The 27,567-nt window shown below is 36.0% G+C and overlaps 3 protein-coding genes across 5 annotated transcripts; 2 read left to right on the top strand and 1 right to left on the bottom strand.

Moving 5' to 3' along the window:
- Window positions 1-474: 474 nt before the first annotated feature.
- On the bottom strand, window positions 475-2,533 carry LOC105683522 (eukaryotic translation initiation factor 1A, X-chromosomal). Its single transcript, XM_012396170.3, has 5 exons — window positions 2,405-2,533; window positions 2,068-2,151; window positions 1,357-1,593; window positions 749-849; window positions 475-638 (listed from the first exon to the last, which is right to left on the bottom strand). The coding sequence occupies exons 1-5, from the start codon at window positions 2,418-2,420 to the stop codon at window positions 633-635; spliced, it is 444 nt and encodes a 147-aa protein (XP_012251593.1). The 5' UTR covers window positions 2,421-2,533; the 3' UTR covers window positions 475-632.
- A 168-nt stretch (window positions 2,534-2,701) lies between these two features.
- Window positions 2,702-16,352, top strand: LOC105683523 (intraflagellar transport protein 88 homolog). 2 transcript variants are annotated; one of them, XM_048656671.1, is made up of 16 exons: window positions 2,702-3,362; window positions 3,432-3,482; window positions 3,569-3,741; window positions 3,849-4,044; window positions 4,145-4,362; window positions 4,556-4,787; window positions 5,244-5,401; window positions 5,653-5,839; window positions 5,930-6,116; window positions 6,201-6,348; window positions 6,436-6,547; window positions 6,619-6,687; window positions 6,763-7,063; window positions 7,183-7,377; window positions 8,868-9,019; window positions 16,281-16,352. In XM_048656671.1, exons 1-15 carry the CDS (start codon window positions 3,228-3,230, stop codon window positions 8,981-8,983), a joined length of 2,478 nt encoding a protein of 825 aa, XP_048512628.1. In that variant the 5' UTR covers window positions 2,702-3,227; the 3' UTR covers window positions 8,984-9,019; window positions 16,281-16,352. The 2 variants fall into 2 exon arrangements, with proteins under 2 accessions (XP_048512628.1, XP_012251595.2); XM_012396172.3 differs by lacking the exon at window positions 16,281-16,352 and having other exon boundaries at window positions 8,868-9,735.
- A 1,018-nt stretch (window positions 16,353-17,370) lies between these two features.
- Window positions 17,371-27,406, top strand: LOC105683544 (hexokinase-1-like). Of its 2 annotated transcripts, none has more exons than XM_048656681.1 (10): window positions 17,371-17,489; window positions 21,949-22,061; window positions 24,025-24,178; window positions 24,377-24,595; window positions 24,728-25,047; window positions 25,182-25,294; window positions 25,384-25,539; window positions 25,619-25,758; window positions 25,830-25,963; window positions 26,102-27,406. In XM_048656681.1, exons 2-10 carry the CDS (start codon window positions 21,978-21,980, stop codon window positions 26,189-26,191), a joined length of 1,410 nt encoding a protein of 469 aa, XP_048512638.1. In that variant the 5' UTR covers window positions 17,371-17,489; window positions 21,949-21,977; the 3' UTR covers window positions 26,192-27,406. The 2 variants fall into 2 exon arrangements, with proteins under 2 accessions (XP_048512638.1, XP_020706631.1); XM_020850972.2 differs by lacking the exon at window positions 17,371-17,489 and adding an exon at window positions 17,496-17,949.
- Window positions 27,407-27,567: the final 161 nt, after the last annotated feature.

Genomic DNA, 27,567 nt, shown 5'->3' with positions numbered 1-27,567 from the left:
TCTAAAACTGTACAAATAAATATTGGCAGTGGTTTTTCTTTTTTTTTTGCTTATCGCATAATTTCCATTCTATTCTGAGGTGCTTTAAAAGTTAATTATCATTTGTGGATTAAAAATTTACTAGTAGGCTGCACATCGTAATTCGTGTATACTAAAATTTGATCATTACAGCTCTAATCTTACCGTACATCTAACAACTTAGGTAATTCTTATTCAGAACAACTTGTGTCAAGTTAAATGATAAGACGTTATTAGGTATTTCCAATTGTGATATAGTGTTGTAATATAATAGGTCTAATGAGTAACATATTATGCTAGTTTTCTATATTGACCCTAGACAGATACCCCCAAGCATCTCGTCACCCAGACGTGTCTTGGTGCCTATGGAGACGCCTAGGAAACTATCCACCCAGGATTAAATTTACATACGAGGATTGCCGTCGATAGATATGACGATATGAGGACTGCGTAAAATCAATGGTTACCATGGTTTATTTATAGATACAATTAATCAATTACTTATTAATTGGAAGCAAGCACAACGCCTTGACTGCGCTCCACATCTTGCATTCACCATTCAATTATCTTCCTAATCTCCTGTTCTTCACCACCATTTATTAAGGTTTGAGTTATCAGATCTGCAAAATGATAAAATTTCAGAATCAAATTTCAAAGAAATAAAGCCAACGGTCGTGATAGTGACATTGAGCAATTATCTATAAGTTTATTAAAATTTTTTTTTTCTTACATTGTCGACGTCATCCTCGTCATCGTCACTGATTTCATCACCAAACTCAATATCCTCATCAAATCCATCCTCGACAAAGGTAACAGTGTCGTTGATACGTACTAGAAAAAAAATTGGCAGTTATAGCATTTCATGGCAAGATAATATGCAATAATATACATTTCAAAATAAATGTATTTTTGAGCTCAAGCTTCAATTTCTTGACAATAATATCCCTGGTACACTGTATACTCCAAGTAATAATGTTAAAGAATTTTGCATACCGGCTTTTTTTGTGTTAAATTTACATTCGATTTACAGTTAGCTGAATAATGCTGTTTCTACATTACACAAAAATATAGACAAAGTTGTCTGCAATTGATAACACAAATGAGGTTCAGAGTCACTATTTCATAAGTTGGTAATTAATTTATAAGTGAAACTCTGTGATTAAGTTTCTCAATGCTCTTTAGTATTTCAAGATTTTATATTTAGAGAGAGCCTTTCAAACACTTCAATAATTCTCATTTCTGTACAATTTGCCTTACTGAGGAATGATTATTCCACCACTTGGGGGAAAAATATAAGCTCAATCGTATTGTTTGAAGAATAGGATCTAAAAATCATACCTGTTTCTGGAAATTCTCCATAAGTTTTGAGATTACGTGCTTCATCCGATGTATACTTAAGAATGACGTCGGCTTTGGCGTCTTGATAATCACGAAGGCCGATTAAAATGATGTCACCTTGATTGATCCACACTTTTTTACGAAGTTTTCCTCTAATGTGGCACAACCGCTTGACTCCATCGAAGCACATTGCTTCTAGCCTTCCGTTACCAAGCATCTTGGTGACTTGTGCGTATTCTGTGATAAAATAAACAGACATTATTAAGGTTTCATCAAAATAGGCTGAACAAAAGTTCCAAGAACTTATTGTAGTTCGCACTCAGTGCTTGTACCTACAAAGGCCATGGATTATTAATAAAAAAAAAAATTTTAATTCTTAATTGAACAATACAATAAGTCAAGCTTTTGAATATGAACAATACAATATGTCAAGCTTCTGAGTATGGTTGTGACTTATCTAACAGTGGTGCAAATGTCACCTGTTGAGTTGATTCATGGAAATTAAAAAGTGGTAAAGATCTTATTTGACACTTGTAGTGACAAGGGAGAAACAAGGGGCAAAGAGAGAGGATTGTCTGCTTTGATTTGCTTCAAAGTATAAGTAGCTGGCTAGTGACGTTTCGTTCGAGTGATAAATACTGATTGCTAAACAACAAATGTATTCCAACTTAATGCGCATGTATACGCGATTTACAAAGTGTGTGTACTTGCCTTGGCCATCTTCCTTGAATACCAGCTCTCTCTTTTCAGTTTCATTCTCGTTCTTTCCTCTTCTTCGATTTTTACCTCCCTTTCCTGGTGACACAAACACGAATAATCACTCTACACGATTTCTTAATGAATAAATCAGGGAGTTTGGAAAAAAATTCCTTGTTGAATCACCAAGGTGCATTGCCTATTTTTAACACCAGATTGACATTGCTGCCAGGTTATAGGCAAACTTAACCACATTGTCAGAGAAATCGTGCCAGTCATTCGGTAAACAGGGGTGAAATTGGATGAATTTTTTGTATTGAATGACTCTCTAGTTTCTAAGACGATTGCTTACCCTTATTCTTCGGCATTTTCAATCAATTAGGTTCCACCAGCTAATAAATTAATAAATGTTTGACTCAATGAAAATGAAAAGAGTACTGTAGCACCATGCCAAACCTTACAGAAGAAGGAGAATTACTACGTACTCAAATTACCAGTCTGAAATTTCATGAAAAAATTTGATCCCAAATTTTAAATCCTTCAAACTATTTAAAAATCATGGAAAGCATTTATTTGTACATTTTGTTTTTATTTTCATTCATTTCTTTCATCAATGAATTTTATTATACTTTAAATTGATTCTGCTCAGAACAGGAAATTATGTTGGGGAAGAAAATTCGAATTTGTACAGCTGAATCGTGGGGACATTGTTGCAATCCTAAGATTGAATGAGGATTTCTAAAGAGTCAGCTCTGGATAAAATGGTTACATCCATTTTGGGAAATACCTTTGGAGTCGAAGAAGGAGCCTTGTGAAAATTGGTACAAATATAACTGCTTTATCTCATCCAGGACCAGTCAACAGATTGTGACAGATTTTCGCCCCTTTTTGGCTAAGTACAATAATGGAACATATTACCATTGAGAACAGAAGGCTAACGCCCTCTCTCGAATAGGGGCGGCTGCTGTGGAACTGTTGGAGGACCCTCTTTTGTTTTTTAAATGGCTCGGGTGGTTTTGACAGTTTTGACGTTTAGATCAGTTGTCAATATGAGGTGAATAGAAAATATTGATAAGCAGCATCTAACCTGCCCCAGGGAACTACGATATTTATCAAATTAAATTACATGCTTTATTCGCCCACTCAATTAAAACCTTAACAATTACGTTGCCACAATGACTAAAGTGATTGAAGAAGACGACATTTATTCAGGCTACAATGACTACCCATCGTTATTCAGCACTAAGGATTTGGACCAAGATGAATTGTTTCAAGAAGCAATTAAAGCCAGCTATGCACAACGTCCTATCGTAAGATATGGAATCTTATTAACATTCCAAATTTTAGCAGCAAGTTTTAGAAGTTATGTCTATTTCCAGATGACACCAAAAGTCCCAGGCACTGCTATGCGTCTTGGAACTTCTAGTGGGGTATGTAAAACTGCTATAGATTCAAATTAATATTGTATTGAGATAGGTTGGGTCCTAGGTATTATTGCTATCGAACATGATTTTAGTTTCACAGAAATGGAACCGGTATAATTGGCCGACCAGGTACAGGTCCAAGACCAATGACTGCAGTCCGCGGTGCTGGGTATACTAGTGGGAGCCGGCAACCTTTTGATCCGCTTAATATGAATGGCATGGCAAGAGGTCCAGCTCCACCGTTGGAAAGTGGCAAAGAAGACACGTAAGTTAATAACGACTAGCTACATATTATATTCACATACTTCCCCAGGGATATTATAACATATTTCTTAAACATTAAGCATACATTATTGATTCATATGACTATAGACCAGAAGAGAAAATTAAAATGGCAGAACAGAGGATAATGGAATTGATTGAGAGTTCTGCAGAAGCTTCTTGTGAAAACAATACACGAGTTGCCCTGGAACGGGCAAGAGAAGCTTCTTCTCGAGAACGTGCACTGATACGCTTACAAGAACAGGCTGGGCTTAGCGACAATCATAACATTGACTTGACATTTGCGGTAAGAATAATTCAGCAATGGATCTTATTTCAATTTACGTCATAACAAGAGAAATGACAGTTTATAGAACAAGTCTTAAATGAGATATTAATTCGTGCAGGTGCTGTTTAACTTAGCTAGTCAATACGCTAACAATGAAATGTACACAGAAGCATTAGCCACGTATCAAGCAATCACTCGGAACAGAATGTTCAGCAACAGCACACGACTGAAAGTGAATATGGGTAACATTCATGTAAAAATGGGGCAGTTACCGCAAGCCATAAAAATGTATCGTATGGCTTTGGACCAAGCACCCGCCGCTCAAAAGGATTTGAGGTAAATAACGATTGCACTTTACTTAGTATTTAGTTATCAAGTACGTAACCCTGACTTCATTAGCTTCACCGTGTAACTCTTGCCAAACATATTGAATATGAGAGTTCCTTGATTGAGAGCAACCAGTGGTTTGTTACAAAGCACGTTCGATGAACTATGAGCAAGAATACTAACAATGTAAAACTATCCGCAGAATAAAAATAATGCATAACATAGGAATGCTATTTGTACAAATGGGTCGCTTAGAAGAGGCAGCGAACAGTTTTGAATGGGTGATGCGAGAGAGAGCAGAATTCAAAGCAGGGTTACACGCCGTACTGTGTCATTTTGCTTTGTCACATCGAGATAAAATGAAAAGAGGTTTTTTAGAATTACTTGAAGTCCAACTGAACATTGACCAAGACGACAAGTATGATAATAATACCGTGAGTTGGGCACCTTTGACAAATTTTGATAACGTTTTTTTCACGGTGTGATTCACAAAATTTGTTTTCAATGCAAGCTATCATCTTTGCACAAAAGAATATTCTAGATATATCTTCCTCTTTTCTTCTCTTTATTGCTTTATGTACCAATTATTCATAAGATATAGATTGATGATTTCAGTCTTCTTACATTTTGCGCTCTTTGGTCTCAAATGGACTCTCTTATCTGTGACGCTACTAGAGTCTGCGTTAGTAGTTTGCTTCAATACAAATGTCAGGCTCAATTATGCCCATTTGTAATTTACCTGTTGGCAATATTGTCAATAAATGTGGTGCAGTGAACCATGTCATATCTTCGATTTTTCCACATAAATGATGTGTCATGAATCTACATGATAATCCAGGTGCTGACAAATTTTACACTTCTCAGTATTGACGTTATTCGATCAATTCTAGGAGGATATCCCTATGAACATCTTGAATGAAGTAATCAAAAACGACGAGCTCTCAAAGCTGGAAAAAGAAATGAAACAAGAAGCGGAAAAAACTATTCTTACTGCAGCAAAACTGATTGCACCTGTTATAGAGGATACATTGACTGCCGGATTTGCATGGTAACCAGCAGTTTTTTATTTAGTCTTTTTATTAAACATTTAGCCTTCACATCAGGCACCAATCTTGTGTCATAAATCATCTAATCACGCGAAATAAAAAATTGTTAGACATAACAGAGGTTCCAGAAAATTGATAAGACTTATGCTGTGAAACTATCCGTTTGAAATGCCTGGAAATACTGATCCGTTTCTTTTTCTGAAATACTTGTTATATATTTTGGCGGTAAATCCATAAATTTTTTATTTGACAGGTGCGTGGATATGATCAAATCGTCTGCATATGGGCCTCTTGCAGCAGATCTCGAAATAAACAAGGCCATGACATTTCTTCACAACAGAGAAACACAGCTAGCCATAGACACGCTGAAGGTTTTTGAGAATCGGGAAACAAGTGTAAACAGTGCAGCAGCTACTATGCTATCTTTTATTTACTTCCTGGTAATAATCATTTTAAGTCATAGCACATGCCCTATTATTAACATTTATCGATTAGAATGAGTCCTATTGATAATTTGCTTTTTACAACAGCAAGGTGACTACGATCAAGCCGAAAGGTGTGCAGAAGTTGCTCGAAAAGCGGATAGTTATAATGCTGCAGCATACGTTAATTTGTCTGCTTGTGCAATAAAAAAAAATGACTTTGAGAGGGCGAGGGAATTATTATTATGCGCCCTAGACAGCGATGCAAGTCACGTACAAGCTCTTTACAATCTTGGTTAGTATACATATAATTGTATACATTGAGAAATTATAGGGAATCAGAGCAGGTGACAACTGATTTTCTCTCTTTCTCACATAGGACTGGTTTACAAAAAACTCAATGCGTACGAGGAAGCAGTCGAATGTTTTTGGAAAGTAAGGAACCTTGTGCGATATGATCCTCAGACTTTGTATCAACTTGGCCACCTTTATCAGCTCATCAATGATACAGATCAGGCTGCTGAATGGTATGTTCGGATCCCAAGATGTTTCCGTTTTTGCGTAGCTTGTTGAATTTCATTGGTTTGGCTGATGTTTCGTATTCTTTGCCACAGGTACAATCAACTCCTGGGCATAATCCCTTCGGATCCTGGCATACTGCAAAAGTTAGGCGAGATGTACGACAACTTGGGAGATAAACAGCAGGCTTACCAATTCTACAGCGATGTAAGAATTATCAACTGTTATTAATATAGAGAAGTTATGGAGAATTTTATAATGACCGGATGGTTTTACAGTCTTACAGATATTATCCTGCAAATTTTGAAGTGATTGATTGGCTTGGATCCTACTTTATATCAATGCAGGTGATACCATTTCCTCGTTCTACCTATTAACGTCATCTAATTCTCGATATTGACTGCAATAATGGCAATTTCCAGGTAGCAGAAAAAGCTTTGATATATTTTGAGAGGGCTGTGGCATTGGCACCTGACCAACCGAGATGGCGACTACTTGCAGCGGCCTGTTTGAGAAGAACCGGCCAGTTCCATAAGGCTCTTGCGGAGTATAAAGATATCCATAAAGCTTTCCCTGAGAACATCGAGTGTCTTAAATTTTTGGTTCGGTTATGCAGTGACTTAGGTCTCAAGGAAGCTCAGTTTTATGCCTCTGAACTTAAAAAAGCTGAAAAAACGAAGGAGTTGAAAGAGCGACAGGGTTCCGCTCGACCCGGAACTACAGGTGAGCAATTGCCGAAATGTTGGATTGAATGTCATAATATTTCTTCAAGAAGTCTAGGATTTACACTGAAATAATTCGATGTTGTTATTTATTCAAATGTATTTGATGTGCTTGCATAGGCTCCAGACGAAGCAACAGTGGTACTTCGTCACGAGCAGGATCCGGTCTTAGCGGTGTGTCCGAAAATAGAGGTAGTCCAACTTCAGGTAAAAATGAGCAACATGGAATTTATAACGGAGGCCCTATCAGAGCGAATCGTCTAGCCATGCTAGAGAGCCCATTGGAATTCACACCTGAGCCACACGCGCATATCAGTAAGTTATTATTTTCACTTTAATTCAGCAAGATTAGATCATAGTATGGTCCGGAATGAACCTCCTGATTTTGAGATCCGTTCCTAACGTGGTGTTTTGCTTGATAATATTCTGTAGTTCAAGTTCCCAGAATTTCAGGATCTGGTGCAAAGATTATCGAATATTTTAATCTGAAATAATGAATGTCATGTCGTTGTGGATATCGGTGATTATACAATTAGCATGAGTGCCAGTAGCCTCGAAAACGGAGGGAATGGAAACACACAGAAAAAAACGAACATGATTTCTTAATCGCGTCAAATGAGTTTTAATTATGTGGGGTAGGCTTGAAAAAAATCTTGCCTTACTTGGTATCTAATTTGTTTAACTGATCGAAATAACCGTGGAAACAAAAAACCTCTTATTTCATCTCACTAATTGCTCTATTCAACTTGTCATTTCGATAATGAATGGGTAGTTAAATTAGCAAAATAACCGATTAATCAGAAATATTTGTACAGAATCCAAGCATCCAAAAATTTAATTACACTGCAAACATAAGTCGTCTGGTTACATAAGGAAGGTCACTACATGCCATTTTTTCCATCATTTATCAGTATTTATTGAATAATGAATCGAATTTATTCGGTGGTATAATAAGATTGAATTTTCATCGCAGTAAACTTGTCTCTCCCATTGTTGTACCTTATGAGAATAAACTTATTCTTTTTATTATCAGCGCTGTGAATGAAGGATTTCTATATGCAATTATTTTGTATGGCTTTTTTAACTATTACGATTTTATTTTTGCTGCCGAAATATAACTCCTCGTGGATGCATGTACATATCAGTATTCAGTTTGAAATGATATGACATATTCTAGGGTGGGAACATCACAGATTGTGATATCATTTCAAAATAATCGAATGATTCCCTGTCATAAAATTTTCCTATCACATGATTTCTAGAGCCTAATATTTAATCTCTCATTGCAAGAGCTTGCCGTTTTTATGATTTTATTCTGAAACCTTTTTTTTCCTACACTAACTGTGAATTTCAGCTTGAAAGGGAGATTATCAAGCCAATGATTAGCATTACCGCGTTGCGCAGCTCCAGTTGCGATTGATATTAAACAGAATGATGCACGCACGCTGTTTCATGGCCCTGTATTATTACCTTAATGGATTGACTACATGATAGATGTACCTAACTGTTCCGCAGAATCTATTCCTGGCTTACATGTGTCTTCTTAACACTCTACTGATTGTTGCAATGATAATGTTTCAGTAGAACTGAACACTAGGCTGCATAGTAACCTAGGGTAAATCAAAATCTTCGCAATGTTCCAAAATATTTTTAATAAATTTTGTATCATAATCAGCCGTTAAACCTTCATAACTTGCGGACAATTCACGGGCTGATTTTTTTGATTTCCACTTCATTGAAACTTTCTTTTGCATAATCAGAACATCCAAGTAGTTTCGAGTCTAAGTCGAGATCATTTTTTACAGACACAAATTATTCAGATCCCGTTGGCCCGCTGCCTTTGCGTCCAATGACGTCCGCAGGCAAGAGGGATGATGATTTTGGTGACGAAGAATTAGGCGATGATCTTCTACCTGAATAAGTGATGAGACGAGTATTCAATCTTGCGAGAAAGGGGGTAAATAAGTTTACATGAATCGATGTTTGTTTCTTTGACAGAGAAAAAGAAATGGAACCCTCCAGAGTACCTTGTAGAAAAGCTTTGTTAATCACTATTAATTAAAATATGTATTAGCTTGCACTTCTGGGAATTGTTGCTGATAGCGCAGTTTCGTCTTATTAACTGCAGTAGATAGAAAAATATTTTCTGCAACTTGGTGTCGATTACTTTTATTACTAGTAGAATTAAGAAAATATTAAAGATTTGATTAATTATTCTGCGAAAAGAATGTAATCTCAGACTATAGAATTTTTAACAATAAGCCAGTCGTCATTATAAAAAGTATTGTGAAGACGTTGCATTCTTTCGAATACATTTAATTGATAATCGTTGTGAAAATAATTAATACAATCCCCGCGTTCGTGCCGATAACTATTAATTATCGAAAAATAATTGATCAGAAATAAACGAGAGACGGAATCGTATCTCACGTTCTCGAGCTCGTTGTGCCGAAAGCAATGCGCAACAGATTTCGCGACCGATAGAAATAATGATTTACACGTCTATATATATACCCGATTAAATTTATCTCCGTCACGACATGTCACACGTAACATACCTTCTGTCCTACTCTTATTATTCCTAATAGTCTCGAGGCAATAAGGTCGGTAAAAATATGTGGACGATATATGAAAAGTCAGAACATGAATAAAAAAATATTGAATCACCCTCTACCTTGCAAATTTTCATCTTTTCTTCTTCTCTTTTTTTGAAAAAAAAATGATATTACTTAATTATTACGTAAAGAATTTTTATACAGTATAATTCCAACACGTAATTTGATTCGATGACTAGTTAGTATTATATAATGATTTGACGAATATTTCTTTTTTGGTTTTACGCAAAATGCAGGGAAGAGAACCTTTTTTTCTCAAAAGAAGGTTGCGTAAATCATTGGCTCTGACCATTTTTATCACTGGATATCGTTTTTTGCACGTTTTGTCATTCATTGAATCGCTGTTTTATGAACTGTTAGCTATTAAAAAAAATTTCATCGGGATAAAAAAAAGGTATACGGTATTTCGCGAAGAGAAGTAAAAAGTTTAAATAATGGAATTTGTAAGGCGGCGAAGTCCACTTCGTTTGTGATTAAATTCTTGATAACCGAGATGTTCACAAGCTCGCAAATCGAACGATCAAGATGTCAACAGTTCGCCGTCTTCGATGCCGGAGAGCATTGATAACGTTTAAATTTTTTTATCTGGGGTCAACCACTTATCGAGAATCATATGGATCCTTCCCGACAATCATTATTAGGTATTAATCAATTTCTACGTAGCTCATCTGGAATTTCTGGGAAATTCCACACCCAACGGAAAATTCGACTTTTTTTCGGGCGGCTGTTGGGTGAAGTCTCATTCAATGTAGAGTCGGACTAACGTCAAATTTGTCGGAAAAATTAAGCACGTAAATTGCATGGCTTCATTGATCCATGATTAGGTACTCTTGTCTTTTATTATTGCGTGCGTGAAAATAATTATTTCGTCATAGACCGCCTATAGGGTTTGTACATAATGTACAAACGTATATCTTGCCAAATCCGGCGTTACACGTAGTCTATAGGTCAGATTGATGCAATGATTTTTTTGCCAAACTGCCAGAGGCTAATAGAACTGAATTCCACCTATCACGGTATTTAGCTATCCAGGTGAAACTGGAGCAAATTTGATGAATAAAGAAAAACATTAAAAAAAAAAAAATAATATCACATTCATTAGAAGTTAAATATTTCAGGTATACATATTTTGATTATCCGAACGAATGGACGCGTATCATAGTTACGTATTTAGCGAACAATCGTCATACGTATTTATCGCGAAATCGTCGTGAATTTTCTGTGAACTTGTTATCAGAAAATATTTTTCGTAATTAATCGGAGAATCGAACGCTGCACCCAAGCAGACGTCATTAACATCAAAGACGTAAAGGCGTTGATGTTTTCCGCGGTAGTATGGACGTTATATTGAAAAAATTATCGCAACCATGCTCCGCGCAAACCATAAGCACATGATTCGCATAGATTTGACAGGCGTATAGATCGGTATATTTAAATCGGCGAAAGGGCAAAAGAGCGTCTAAATATGTATCGAAATATTCCATAGCCACAGAGCACCGTCCCGGCTATAATAAATGTATGGAAATATCCGCAAATCAATAATGTGATCGTTCACGAGCCGTACAACTGGATCCCGAGGGTCAGAAAAGTCAAAAGTAACGATTCAAATTCGAACTTCATTGATTTCCACGTTCTAGAAGATGATTCACCCGTGGCCTGTCCACCCTCCGACAACAATTCGAAATGTCCCGCCAATAAAACTCGCGCTAAATCAATATTAGCATCAGCTCCTGATTAGCTGATAGTGGGTTGCACTCGTAGTTCGACGCAGTGTTGCACCCTATGCATCGGTATTTGATGGGTTTGCGTGGCATTTAATATTGTTTATTCTTCTGCATATTGAACACAGAGCAAAAAAATATAGGTCGGTCATCGCATTGGAGGGTGAAATTTCACCCATAATTGATGAAAAAATGAACACAATTAATAATATAATTGGTACACGTTCCGAAATAGGGTCCATTCTTCGAACAGCTTTTCACAGACATCAATGAGAATTGAATCCGTGAAATGACGGGAGAAAAACTTAAGGGATGAAAACGACACGACGAAATTGATAAGGTATAAAAATAGAGAAAGAGAATCTCTCATAACAAAGGCAATGAAGAGCCTGCTGACAGATTAAGCGTTGGGCTAAATTTAAGCACGCAGGCTGATTCAATCAGACTCCATTCAAGTAAGTTGAACCAACATGGAGCGATAGAGTGACAAACGGATGTCACGCTACGATGTAGGAGAGCACTGGAGACGTATTCGTCAAGTTTGTGTGACCTGTTTGGCGATGATGTTACTTACTGATATTTTTTCAAAACTTATATATACGTGTAAAGTTTGACACGGATATAATGGAACCTGTATGTATGTAAAATTCGCGCTACCAAATCGACACACTTTAAAAATAAGATAACCAGCCAACGTTGAGAATGAGTGACGACTGACCGATGATGATGACGACCACGACGACAACGATGATGATAATAGACTTCGCCGCGTCGGTTAAAATATGGTGGCAAAGGTCGGAGGGTTCGAAGGTTGTACCGGACCAGGTCAATTAACAGTAAGTCGCACGACTCAAGTTCAATCGCAAATTGAGGACCAACGAAAATATTCGTGGAAGTCTAATTGCGGGCTGAAGGAACTCACAGCTGAGTAATAACGCGATATTTTCATAGGATATTTTTCACTTTCACAGTTCATTCATCTTCTCCAGTTCAGTGATAATTTTAACTTCGTACACGTCGACGCGTAATCATGCGCTGGAAACAAGTCGGAAGTATCGAGTGCCTTAAAATTTGGTAATATCAATTTTATTTCCTTCAATTTTTCTGTTTTTCTATTTTCTTGAATCGTCGTCGTTTCATATCTGTAAGACTCGAGCCCTTTGACTCGGCGGCTTGTTATGACACTTCGCTTCTAATCTAAACATGATGTAAAGATATATTCGGTAATGAGAGATAAATTAGTACTTTTTGTAACATATCTCTACGTTCAACGGTCCGTTTGAATTTACCTAATGGCTTTTTTTGGCGAAAGTCCAATTATTTCGGTGATAAGTCTTGGAAAAATTTACATCGATCTTTGATTCCAAAGTAAATGTGGAATAATTTTATAATATGTGGTTCAAAACAGTATATTTATTCATACATAGGTGTATAATCGACTTCATTTTCCACTCGATTTACTATTTTCTTTTTCATTTTCATTTTCATTTTCATTTTTCTTCCTTTCGTCATCTACGCAAATTTATAATTCACGCCGAATTAATATGATAATTCAATTTTTCATTGTGTTCATAAAGATCCCCAATTGACTGGATTATTTCATGAGTAGATGATTTTGGCTTTCAGATTTGGATTCCTGAGCTGATTATACGTGAGATTACTCTTGAAGAAGCAAAAAAAAAATTCGATTTTTGAGCAAAAATTGAATCATTGTTTTAATTGGGTTTACTATGCTTTTCTTACGTATTTTGACCTCAGGAATCCGAATCTGAACGAAAAATTGATCCATCTCTAAAATTCACCGAGTTATCGCCAATTTTCAGCTTTTTGGGGTCAAAAATTAAAAATTGATTTTTTAGTCTATATTAATGTAATTTGAGCTCAGGAATCCGAATCCGAAAGAAAAATTGATCTATCTGCAAAAATGACCGAGTTATCCTCATTTTTTCGCATTTTTTGGTACAATTTCGAGGATATCTCGAAGGGAAAAAATCGTAGCTTAATTTGGACAACGGATTCGTGTTCCTGAGGTCAAAATACATAAGAAAAGTGCCATACGATCAATTTTAAAAAATAAAAAATTTTGGTCAAAATTTGAAAAAATCGTAAGGGGTACCCCTTGGAAAAATCTCAAATTTTGGCAAAAAATTTTTATTTTTTAAAATTGATCGTATGGCACTTTTCTTATGTATTTTGACCTCAGGAACACGAATCCGTTGTCCAAAATGAGCTACGATTTTTTCCCTTCGAGATATCCTCAAATTTGTACCAAAAAATGCGAAAAACTGAGGATAACTCGGTCATTTTTGAAGATAGACCAATTTTTCTTTCGGATTCGGATTCCTGAGCTCAAATTACATTAATCTAGATTGAAAAATCAATTTTTAATTTTTGACCCCAAGCAGCTGAAAATTGGCGATAACTCGGTCAATTTTAGAGATGGATCAATTTTTCTTTCAGATTCGGTTTTCTGAGGTCAAAATACGTAAGAAAAGCATATTAAACACAATTAAAACAATGATTTATTTTTTGCTCAAAAATCGAATTTTTTTTTGCTTCTTCAAAAATAATTTCACTCGTAATCAGCTCACGAATCCAAATCTGAAAGCCAAAATCATCTACTCTTGCAATCGATCGAGTAATCATCAATTATTCGCTGTTGGAAGCAGAAAAATTATGAGACATATTGATTGGTTTTAGTCGTAGACCCACTTTGATTCATCGCAATCCATGCATGGGTCGAAATATTTGAATTCCTTGGTCTACGAGGGGGCCTGAGTTTATCTGGAGTCAGGTAGCCACGGTCGTCGGGGTTTGTTGTGGAGCGTCACCTCTGCTCAGCCCTGAAGGTGACGTTTCACAACAAAGCGCTGCGCTGCTGGCTACCTGACTCCAGCAAAGCTCGGGCTCCCCGACTCAACTTCAATTTCAAGTCAGAAAAAGAGCATGTCATTTTTTGATTTTTTGATTTTTTGACTTGAATTACAAAAATGATAGGAAAAAAATTTTGAACAGTGAACGAGTAAAAAACAATCACAATCGATAATTTTTATATATTTTCTATGATTTTTGACCAAAAAAAAATCTTATTGCTGCAAGTACCCCACTTGATTAATTATTTATTCAAAAATCGAGTGGGCTACCTCAAAATATCAATTAAAAAATTTTTTCTACATTGGAAAAATTTCCTTTTTCTATAAGGTACAAATTCTGCCCCCATGCTAAGAAAATAAAAGAAAAAAATGTTCTCAACCCACCCTATTGTACATGTCTAATATATCTGTGTAATCGTCAATCTATAATCAAGGTTCGTTGCTCCCATCAGGGTATCATCTTTTCCTGCAGAGTTGCTTGCTACAGATGCACTAAATATAATATTATCAAATACATTTATCTTTTAATTTTGTCTACGTATGTCACCCTAGCCTTCTTTCTTCATCTCTTTTTTAATTCTATCCCTATTGAGGTTCTTTATTTTACTCATCTTTCCAAAAATAAGATTCCATTATTACAAACTCCATACACACTCACGGTTTTACAATTTTGCTTTTCGTACTCACAGGGTACGAAATTTCTATTGGTAATATATTTTTCTCTTTTTATTTAACTTTTCTTTTTAGTATTGCAACTGATATATTGAATGAAAAATTTGCCCTCGTGTACAAGTGCTAATTCCGCTCCAAACTGCATAATAAGTTGCATCCTATTCGCCTGACGATGAGCTCGAAGCGGATGTGTAGGTCGTTCGGTGACGCGCTTCAAAAAAAAAAAAAAAAAGGCAATGAAAGAGAAAAAAAAATAGAATAAAAATCGGATCGATTGATTGATAAAGAAGTAGAAATTATACGTTCAATTTTCAACGCTTCTGTGTTACAGTCGAGCGTTTTCACGTGTGTGTAGCTAATTCCATATTGCAATTCTATATTTTTGCAAAATCATTGTTAATATATGATTCTTTGTTGTATAACATATATGCAGTTTGATTGTATCATAAAATATTTTATGTCGCAAAAGTCGTAAAAACAATACGAGAAGACTTCAATTCGCAGGTCACATTAATCCCATTGCAATTTGCTGCGGTTGTTATCAACGAATATAATTTTTTTGAGGATTTTTTTTCAATCTTTTTTCAACATAATATGCATCGAGTTGATATGTTTTTCCGCTCAAATCTACTCTGACGTAATCTTCTGATCTCCACGATATTACACCTTGTACACGTTCAATGTTATACCACGTGTATCCACGCGTACCTATCTATAGTAGAAAAAGTAGAAATAAGAAAAATGAAAAACAGGTAAATAAAATAATGGAAAACGTTGCATGAAAATACAACGCATATAAAACTGATAATGTGGGTATAAAACGTCGTTGAAAAAATCTACTTTATATTGGATCGAACGGAAAATGATCGGCAATATACCCACAATATACCCGATGATTATCTCCTCATAATCCTCATCGTGAACGTGGCGAAACGAAAGAAAATCCGAAGAAAATTGTAGAAATTTTATTGGCAACGTGAATTGAGGATCGTAACTGTACTTAGCAGCGAAGGATCGTCGTACGATTGATCTGCGAACGGGGGTTGAAGTAGAGGTCACAGTCGTGAAATAAAAAGTCTCTAACTATCTCTCCGATTAAAACTGTACCGAAATAATTAGGGAAAAAGATGAATTCGATTTCGGAATACAGAATAAATTGAAGTTTTATCTCTATGGCTGTAAGTACAGATACGTTATTAACACGATATCAGTTCGTCGTGCGACGTATCCGTAATAATTACAACAGCAGATGCATCGAATATTACTTTTTTAATATCACGTATAATTTGTAAAGAAAAATTCATGACATAACGTTTACAATTCTCTCCTCGTTTCAGTCGGTGTAAATTAGTAGGAGAAAGTAGAAGAAAATGGACAAAGACGAAATGACGTGAAATAAAGTGTGAAAACAGAAAACCACACGTATACTGCAAAATGTAATGGGTGTAAAAATGATCACGCAACATTGAAATAGATCGGCTGATATTGAAATCATCCGCTGATACGCGGTACGTAATAATGTATCTACGCAACGTACGTAGTACATACCTATGTAATTTCATGCTCTCAATTATGAACCGTTATCAAGCTACATCATTTAATCTGCATCGTTATTATAGTATTTCTTTATCAACGATCTTTGATTTTAGGAGTTCATTTTGAAAATTGTAGTACATAGTAATGATATAGTAGATAAAATGTGTAACGAACTCTGCAGATTACATCTGATGGATGGATGGATGGATGGATGGATGGATGGATGGATCTTAATTTACCCTTTCCTTTTTCGTCCCTATAATTATTCGATTAACGTTTGTTCTTCTCCTTGACCCTAGTTACCGAAGAAAAGAAACTTTACGTACAACACCGAGAATCTGAAAATTTGAAGAAACAAAAAAAAAGAAATGGTTGGAAGAAAATTCCTCCTCATCAGCTGATGAAATATCCCATTCATAAATTCCATGCACACTGACTATTCCCAATCGGTCACAATCCACATCTCACTACCGATTCGTTCGTGAAAAATCATCGAAAGAAATAAAATACAAAGAGTGTAGAAAAATTTTATGCGAGTACATACGCAGAATCGCGGTGCAGCGTACGTTGCAACCGTTGCAGAATCATGCTCACATGATCATTATAATGATACGTTTATTACTGCATTATATATGTAGAGAGGGAGAGAGAGAGAGAGAGAGAGAGAGGAGAGGAGAGAAGAAAAAATTTGCAACGACGATTGGGGGAGGGAAGGGAGATCGAAAAGGAGGGGGTTCCGTATCATGTGCGTCGGTCGGTCGGATTTTGAATCGGCGAACCAATATTCAGCGATATACATATACAGTACCTATGCAATATAAATGTACGTACATGAAAAGAGAGGGAAAGAGAGGAAGTTAAGGAAGGCGTGTGTGCGAATCGCACGTATCGCGCGATTAGAGGAACTTATTCGACCCGCGACTCGGTGGGGATTTGTTGGTTGTATGGACATAAACTGGAGGCTCGTCAGTTTCGCATGCATCTCCGAGGACGTTGGTTGTTCTTTTACGGTAATGATAATCGACTCTATTGTATCGATGTACAAAAAATAACGTCCGTATATATAGGGTAATTTTTTCGTATCACATATTACAAAAAAAAAAAAAAAAAAAGAAAGAAAGGAAATAACGTAGGAGAAAAAAAGAAAGAAAAGTTCCGAGAGATAACTGAACGGGATTTGAGTCACATATGTGCGTCGGACGATTTGTAACTAAAGTATTATGGTAACAACAATCAACGAACTCTACTCTATAAAAACAACGTAACAAACATTTTCAAGAGCAGAAGAATTCGGACCGCCGAACCAACAACTGCGACGTTTTTTCCCGCGCAACAATTTCTTAAATTCAAACACCTGCTACCGCGTATCGATCGTTGGATTAAATCTGTACACACGATATATATGAAATAACTGGAGAAAAAATTCGAAAAAAGATTAACTACGTAATTTTATTCGACATAAAATTAGTGGTGAGTTTTAAATTTTTTTTTCACCTTTCTTTCTTTGAGTATATTAATTTAAAAAATAAGAATTATCTGGTCTGTTCTGAAGATATTATACTTGTGAAATCTTTCGGAATTTAAATACATAACTAAATTTGAATGCATTCGCGAAGTTTGATGAGAACATGTGCGCGCGTTCCGTACGTATAGAAATTCATCTATGGTCATCTATTTGAACTTGAAACGCGCGGTGTCCCCGACGTTCGCTGCACGTGAGTTTGTTGAAAGCGAAGTGCAGATTTGCCGTAAAAAATGAGATAGTCGCAATATCGGTGTGATTCAAAGACGGAGAGGAAGAGAAAAAACGTTTCTTTTCTTCTTTCTCTTTTCTATCTCGAAGATACTCGAGTGAATTAATAAAAAATAATAGATCTTATGTCTTTATATGCGATTATTTCCGTACACTTAAACGTGATCAATAAGACGACGCATAACTTTCGGTAAAACTCGAGTAATAATCAATTAAAATCAGTGTGATACTTTTCATTCTTTCATTTGGACGCGAGTCAAAATTTTCTCATTGGGTGAATTATTCAAATTCTTAACATACATACCAATGCTGTGATAAAAGTAAAGAAACTAGTCACGATAAAAGGTTTTCCCGTTCTTTTTTTCCCCTCTCTTTTGCCAGCAGCACGTGCGATATATCTGCAGGATTTCAACCTGCAACGAAATGCCCCTTGAAATGTATAGGCAATTTTGGAATTTTCTAAAAATTATCCTACCGCAGGTAGGTACAGAATACACGGAATTACGTTTACGGGCAAGTTGAGTTGCGTGTCCCGAAAAAGTCGGTAACTTTTACCTTCGTTATTGCCAAATTTTTCGAATTTATCTGATGTATTTAGTGCCATTGGAATTTCCCAAACTACGTCTTAGAAAAGAAATATGTCTTTTTTTCTTTCCTTGTATTCTTCAATATACTGTAGGCATTTTTCTTTTCGCATATTCTTTACGTGGATAATGTATTCCTATTTCAGGTAGGTGCGCATACACGAGTGAAAACTATTCGACGTAATCTGTGGAATTCGATTTGACTATATTAACATTAAATTCGCTGTTCTTAATTATCATATATACACTCACGAGGTAAAACTGCTCAAGTTCGATGTATACGGTATATCGGTAGAAGTTTTTCTATTTTCTATTTTCTATTTTCATTTTTTCACTTCCTTTTGCTCTTTTTCGTTGGTCTAACGCTGCCAATTAGCTTTCCGAAGGTGTGGCGGTCAATCATTTCGTAGCCCTAGTTCTGAAATAATTTTTTTTATCTCACAATTAGGGTCCATTCATTGGTTTCCGCTGACGGCTAGTATAACCGCGTACCTACACGTTTTTAAAGCGTAACAATAGCGGCAATAAAAATCGGGTGATGTTATGTGGTTCTAAATTTAATATCGATGGTTATTCTACGCTTTCAATTCGTCCATTTAGAATGAGAAACGTTATTCAATTGATATAGGTGACGATCAGGCTACTTCATGATCCAAATTAGAACCGTCCTCTGGGGTCAACTCGCTAAATTGTTCTAATTAAGGCTTTATACACCTTACAATTGATTTTAATAAGACTAGATAACGTTCCCCGCGCTCATCGCGTCCGATTTATGTTACTGCAATTCTATACCGTAAATAAAGAATGAAAAATTAATGAGTAATGAAAAATTGGCAAAAGAAACGACGCACAGAGAAAAGGTTTGGAAGAAATTTATTTCTTTTCCTCGAATAACGTCTACCGATACCAGTTATCGATGTTAGATATGTATTCAAATATTATCCGTAATTTTAGACACACACGCAGATCTACAAGGAAAGATAAAAAAAATTGAGAAAGAAATTAAAAAAAGAAATTAAATGAACCCTTGTCTTTTGATAAAAATCAATAGACTGACGCATATCCCTATAGTATCGAATGTACGGTGAATTTTTGACAGTCAATTATCATCGGCGATAGATACCTAATAACGATTTTATATCTGTAGTCTGTTACAGATATGACACGAGGATTAATTAATTTGATAGTACGTAATAGTGAGTTAAATTTCTAGAAATGTCCGGTTATCAATTTATTGAAGGAATAATAGAAAATCTGTAGAGAATAGAGAAAAAATTTGAACAAAATACTTCGAAGAGATCTATGTTCGATATTTTCCTCGAACAATATTCTGCGAGTAACGTAGATTTATATTCAATATCAAAGCTGAAAGGTATATGTAAATAATTGATAACTGAACGGCAACTTTCTTTTTCAAGCGAAACGAGATCCGGCTAATAAGGTGTGGCTCGTATTATTGTTAGTTAACTGAATCTGGTTTAATATAGTCCGCAATTGCAAAATGTACGTACGTAAGTACGTGTATAGGTATGTAAGATATCTACATTCGTACACATGCCCTCCAGAAACAATATCGCAATTTAGCATTATACGTATACGAGCGTAATACTAAAACCATAGATAATGCTAAAACTCAATTCTATGCACGCTGGGGTATAAATTATTAAACACAATCGCGGTCAATAAGCAAGTAAATTGTATGTAATAATTTTCCTCATATACGTTATAAACGTCCACGATGTTACACAGAAATGTAGTTGAAATTCGTGGTCGGATAAAAGCAAAAAAAAAAATCTAATTAACTCTCACGTTAACTCTCAAAAAAATTCTCACGTGGATCGTCGTCGATTTATATTCGATATCTTTATGACGTGTTTTTCCATCTCTTCTTATCACACGACCAATGCAGGGAGAATCGTTACGCGTAATTGTGTTCGTTTCAAGTTTTTCTTCTCTGTCTTCTTTTAATTTAAACTCTTTCACTGCGTACGGTACATGGACGAAGTTTTTACGTACATTAATAAATGACGCGTCGAATCGAACGCCGGCTTATCAGTCAAGTTTTATATAATGTATCGATCATGATTATGAAAAATTTTCTTCTATTCTTTTCTGTGCTCGTATTATAGGGTCGATAGTTATCATTTAACGTACACAGGGATCATGAATGAGGAATAAAGAAAGAATAAAGAAATGAAATTAATTCATCAGAGTTGAAAATAATTAATTACATTTGTTTCACATACTTAGGAGGCGTGTGATCGTAAAACGATCGGGTCTGATAACACAGAAATGTTGGGTAAAATGAATGTTATTTTTGGGTGTCTTTGACCTCCTCGTATATTTTAATCCAAGATCGAATAAGGGAGATGAGAGAGTCTTTTGTAAATGTCGCGAAAAGAACGTGAAATTATTTGATCGCATTAGAGTATTATTGTCAGCTAATCACGGGGATATGTTACAAGAACGGTTGTTCATTAGTCTTAAGCCCGCAAGATTAATTTTATCTTTATGTTTATGGGGGTATTTAGGGTTGTAAGGATTATAATATAAGTCTTTTTTTTTATTACTCATAATCCAATATCTTTTGTTCCTCTCTCTCACCATCGTATCGTGAGTGGCACGTCGGAAATTTTTCCACAATATGCGAAGAAAGAAAAACTGAAATAATCAATTTTCAGATTACGGAACAAATTTTGTCTCTTCTTTTCTCTCGTACCTAGCGATAATATCGAATCAAAATTACATAATTCGGTATTCCGTAATCAAATGAAGAATCTTTCTTTCCCAATCTGCTTCTAATTGTATATCTATCGAAAGATAAAGTTTCAATTACACTATAATATAATAGCCATATACGATATCGCGATTCGGGAGTCCCAATTAATAATCTTTAATATATTTATTATCGAAGTACATAAGATTATATTGTAATATCGTATATCATAGAAGATCGTCATCTGAAATTCGTACGGTGTGAGTGAATCTCTTGATCCTCTTGTATAATTGCGTAGTCATTATACGTATTATATCGCCTGATGTATAAAATTTTTTCTCCTCATACTTTGATTCGACTTATTTTTGGCCTATGATCAACTTTTTCTCATATATACTTTTTTTTTATTTTTACAGATAACTGATAGCGAACACAAAATTTCAATATGGTGGTACCAACGGAACGCGAACTTCACGAAGCCATTCAAGTGGCACCTCTCGTTCTTGCGGATGACGTTAGAAGGCAAAAGGTAATTGAACATGAAAATGTGCACGTGTACGACAGCAACAACATGATCATAATAATTTCGCTAGCGGAAATGAAAAACAATTTTGACAAACTTATCGACGCAAGAAGAGTAAACACCCGAACTAATTACCGTACACTGCAATTATGTATAGTTCCAAAAATCGAACATTTATTACGTGCATGGGTGATTAATTTGCGATCGTACCATGCATGATGTAATCCTCATAGAGTTTGGCAAATTTTTTGGTAAAAATATTATCCGATAACGATACGAGTCGTAAAAATGTCATACTTCGTTCGATCTACTACGATTTATGATTCCTCATTTCAACGGAGATATCGGTCGGCTTTTGGTGCTCGGCCAATGGGAGATTGCTGATTCAGACGAGCCTCTGAAGTTTGTGATATTGCAATATCATGCAGCCGATTGCGGCCGATCCAGCGTCATATTATGGAAAAAAAAAATCGACCGTACAGCCGGTGCCTGTTTGAAAATTCTTTTTTATTTTTCATAACTCCGTATAGATCTCACGAGGCTAACTTGAGCAGGTACGGAGTAATTAGCGTGTAAAGATACATCTGTCGAGTCCTATTTTATATTTCGTTACGTTGTATCGAGATCTCCGGGCGTTAGGTAACAATTCATTCCTTTTCTTGATCTTATCAAGGTAAATCATGATATGATCTATTTGTCTCTAGTACGATATATAAATAACACCGAGTTACAGACGAATCATTTTCCGGTAACAAACGATGACGTACGTTGTAATGTCCATAATATCGGTACGACTTGTTTACTTCGACTTGAAATTCGATACGCAAATACGTATGTGATTACGAGTAATGCACTGGATCATGTACGCTTATCCATGTATTCCAAAGAACGGAGAAGAACCGCGTACGTGCGGCGAAAAGACATTATTGATTTTTACTATAACGAACGAAGACAGCGGCCGATTGCAACGAATGTTTTTTTTAAATATTATCATTTACGCACAACATCACAAATACCCGAACGATTAATAAATCGCTATCAATATCATTAGAGTTTTCCTCAAATTTCTCATAGCATTTCATTCTAGCATCTGTACCACAGCATTCGCTGAATAAAATTTGACGATCCAAAATTATGGATAATTTACGTAATTAGAAACGTTATTGTGCGACGAATTTTCATTCGTTAAAAAGATTGAAGAAAAAAAATTGTGCAGTGCGATCACGTCAGGACGTACACTTGCAGTGCGCGGTCAGTTCGAGGATAGTCTTAATTGCTCTCTATTCGCTCTTGATTTATCTGGTATTCAGTATTAGAAACAATGAGGAATAATCAAACATGCCCCCGCGTGGCTGGAAAATTTTCTCTGTACACGTACGTTTCCGTAATATTCTGTGGACTGTATATTATTTTCTACGTACAATACCAGCATTATTGTACGTAGACTACGAACAGTAATGCACGATAATGTGTGGCGCTCAGAATATCGAAATTCCACACGGAAGAATATAATCCTTGCCAAAGAACGGTTTTTGCAAATTGCCGAGGAGCTTCGTTTTGCTGCTTTTCTTTTACAAGGTACTCTTGCTGCGTCGGATGGGTTTAGAAGCATTTTATACACGACCATCGCATAGGTATACCTATGCCAAAGAATACAGACCGAAACAATTAATGGTTGTGTGCTCATAACTTGCACGTATATTAACCTGAGTGGCTATTCAATTTACTCCAATTAGTTAACCGAGCAGCAACGAATTCTTATAAATTTTCTGACCACGTGCAGCATACAGAACGCGTTTATGCAGCTAGATGTTATCTTTGCGCAATAGTTATTATATCAGTGGAATAATTGTTGCTGGTACGTTTCATATTTCACACTGAAATCATCGGGCGTGTAATATTTCAGCTTGGAAGTGCGATGATTAATTCTCGCTGTAAAATTATCATCCCATTTTTTATGAATTTTCAGATCGAGAATCGTCTGGCTCAGATGAGATTCTCCGCAGCTACGGCAAGAAAAATTCAAAAGGTATTCTTGTCAGAAGTTGAAAAAGGAATACGCCAAGAACCCTCGTCGTTACAAATGGAGAACACTTATATTCCAGAACTTCCAGACGGCACTGGTGAGTTCTCCTGCAGAATTTGCCGATTGTTATAGCCCAATTAGTTGCTGATTGCTTCAACTGATTCATTTAGAAATAATTTACCCTCCCTCAACTCGTGACTCGGTTGAAACATTATTTGACAATTCATTAAGTTTGGGCCCGAATAATTTCAGAATCTTCGATCTCCAACTATGATGATGACGATGATTTTTTCAGAAAGCGGTCTGTTTCTGGCGCTAGATCTCGGGGGTACAAATTTCCGCGTTATTTTGTTGGAACTTGATAACGGAGTGGTAATCAGGGAAGATGTAAAGAAATACCACATCAGTTCGGAACTCAGAGTGGGATGTGGAATAAAATTATTCGACTACCTAGCAGAATGTGTTAGCTCCTTCGTGATCAGCCAAGGTGTACAGAACGAGGAACTTCCCATGGGTAATTGCTACGTTTATTTGCTCGTAATTTTATTTAACGATTCGTAGGTTCATTGAAATTCAGCAGTTACTGCAGCTTTCATAGAATACTGCCGATATTCGACGAGTTTCTAGAGAATCCATTGATTCACAGGCTTCACATTTTCATTCCCCATGATCCAACACTCTTTGGAGACTGGTATTCTCGTGACATGGACCAAGACATTCAATTGCCAGAACGTTGTGAACCAAGATGCAGTGAAGCTCCTTCGCGAAGCCCTGCAAAGACGCGGCGATACAAAAGTAAACGTACTCGCTGTCCTCAATGACACTACCGGTACATTGATTCAAGGGGCTTCGCAGGACAGAAATACGGTCATTGGTCTGATATTGGGAACTGGAAGTAATGCCTGCTATCTTGAAAAAGCCGACAAAGTACAGCATTGGGAAACGGAGCGACATGGCGAAAAAGAGGTGAATATCTTTCGGCTTTCGGGACTTGCGGTTTTCAATTCTACTTGAATTTCATAATTTTTCGGGCGCCTAGTTTACGCAGTTGTTCTTGTCTCGTTTCAACATTTCGTGTTTTTTTTATTTTTTTATCCAAGGTAATCATCGATATCGAATGGGGTGCATTCGGTGATAACGGAGTCCTAGACTTTATAAAAACTGAATTCGATCGTGAAACTGATGCGAATTCCCTGCTGGTCAGTTCGTTCACGTAAGTATAGCTGCCACGTACTATCCATGTCCGAGTAAAAATGAAAATATAATTTCAACACAATCCTAATTTGTTCTTCGATCGTACAGATTTGAAAAATACATCTCTGGAAAGTATTTAGGCGAAGTTACTCGTATAATTCTCGCGAAACTGACCAAGGAAGGTCTTCTGTTCGACGGTCATGTACCGGTCGCTCTTCTTACTCCTGGTAATCTTACTACCGATTTGGTATCTCACATTGAGCAGTAAGTATCAGTTTGCATATTTAAGTACGATTTGTCGTTCTTTTTTGGTATATCTAACTGTCCGACGAATAAATTGCAGAGACACGGTAGATGGAGGTAGCCATAACACGAGGCAGGTTCTCGCTAAATTTGACGTATCCGCAACAGAGGATGATATCACCATAGTGCAATACGTGTGCGAAGTGGCTTCGAATCGTGCTGCACTTTTGACTTCGCTATGTAAGTTGTCATTTTTACATTCCGGATTCCTAAATTCATTTTTCATTCATTATAAATATCTTGTTATCCAGGCTTAGCTCAACTGTTGGAAAAAATTGATCGAAAAGAAGCGACAATTGCTATCGACGGTTCCCTTTACAAACATCATCCCCGTTTCGAGGGGTGGATGCATCAATACATCAGTCTTCTATCGCCTGGACGAAAGGTAATCATTTTTTCTATATTATTTCTACGACCACTAGCCATTACTGAATCAAAAATTGATCCAAGGGATGAGGAGAGTACCGGATTGGGAATAGATATTTTAACGATGAATCAAACATCTTTCTCTTTTCTGTTGCAGTTCAAACTGATGCACGCAGAAGATGGAAGCGGTAAAGGTGCAGCCCTGGTAGCGGCAATTGCACTGAGGCTCAAACAGAGACTGTCATGAGATACAAACAGGGAATGAGACTCTTGTAATTATCTTTGCTTTTTTATTTCACCCTCAGCATGAAATCATTATTCTCTCGATAAATAGCGTAAAGATGAACCAGTGAGCCGAGTGTTAGTTATAATAGTGATAATAATAATAATATTAATGAGGATTAAGCTGATGATAATAATAACAATAATTTTAATGATAATGATTATAGTAATAACGATTAGTGATAATAATATTGATAATATCGGAAAGAGCATGAACGACTAAACTAATTTCCGTATGCATAATTGAACGCGTATACTTATTGAGATTGTTGAAACGGTATACCCGCAGCGATGTTGAATATAGAGTTCCTTAGTTTTATTGTCTGTCTTATTTGATAGTTGATAGCTCAATTTAAGTAGGTATTTATGCTTGTAGGAAAATGTGTCTGAACATATATTTACGTATTTCCTCGTCTCTTTTGTTCAGAAACTGGAGTAAAAAAGAGAAAAAAAAAATCCTCAACGATCGCGTTATCACGGATATTAAAATTAAGGCAGCGTGTCGATTTTCAGGAACAATTAAACTATTGCCAGTGGCAGCTCAGCTGTTAAAATCGACATTATAGCCTTTCGACATATGATTCCATCCATTGATCGATACCGTTGAATAATTTTTTAACGAGACACCATAGAGATACTAAACCGTATTATTGTATTAAACTTCGACTTGAGGTTTGAAATGAAACGGTATCGCCAATTTGTAGTAGGTAATTAACGAATTAATAATCGGTGTGATTACTATCACACTGGTAATTTTGCTGAGATTTATTGTGTTAAGGATTAGGAGAATAAAGTGAGGAAGAAAGAGGAAGATAAAGTGAGGACAGAATTTAGCATAATAAATGGTTATACGTATACATACAAACACACATATGTACACTTGTTTTACTGTATGATATTATTTATTTTACAAAAACTTTGCTATTCTAAGTCACCTGTCGGTATAAGTTTCTTGTTACAATTACAATTATACATACTTAGGTATATACATGTATGATTTTAATTATAATTATATTGCTGCTATTAGGTAGACATGTGTACAGAATATATCTATGGTACAGGTATGATTATCATGACTTTCATTGTTAAAATACACGCATACTTATATTTTATGTAACTTCTTATCATACTCCTCGTTGTATCGTGTGAGTTGTATTTTATAATAAACAAGGAAAACAAATTTGTTTCGGTTATCATTTGCGCTTCTTTATTGAAGATCATTTTCGAATTTTAACAATGATTTCAGAGTGAGGAGCCCACCGAAGATCGGTTCTGAAAAAGGGACTTGGGCTTTCATAAATATAAACGAGAAGCTTGCAGAATTTTCAAATATATCAGTCA

The sequence above is a fragment of the Athalia rosae genome, chromosome 6, assembly GCF_917208135.1.
Source record: "Athalia rosae chromosome 6, iyAthRosa1.1, whole genome shotgun sequence".
NCBI lineage: Eukaryota > Metazoa > Arthropoda > Insecta > Hymenoptera > Athaliidae > Athalia > Athalia rosae.
Note: the sequence above shows the minus strand (reverse complement) of the source record. Positions and strands in the feature narration are given on the sequence as shown.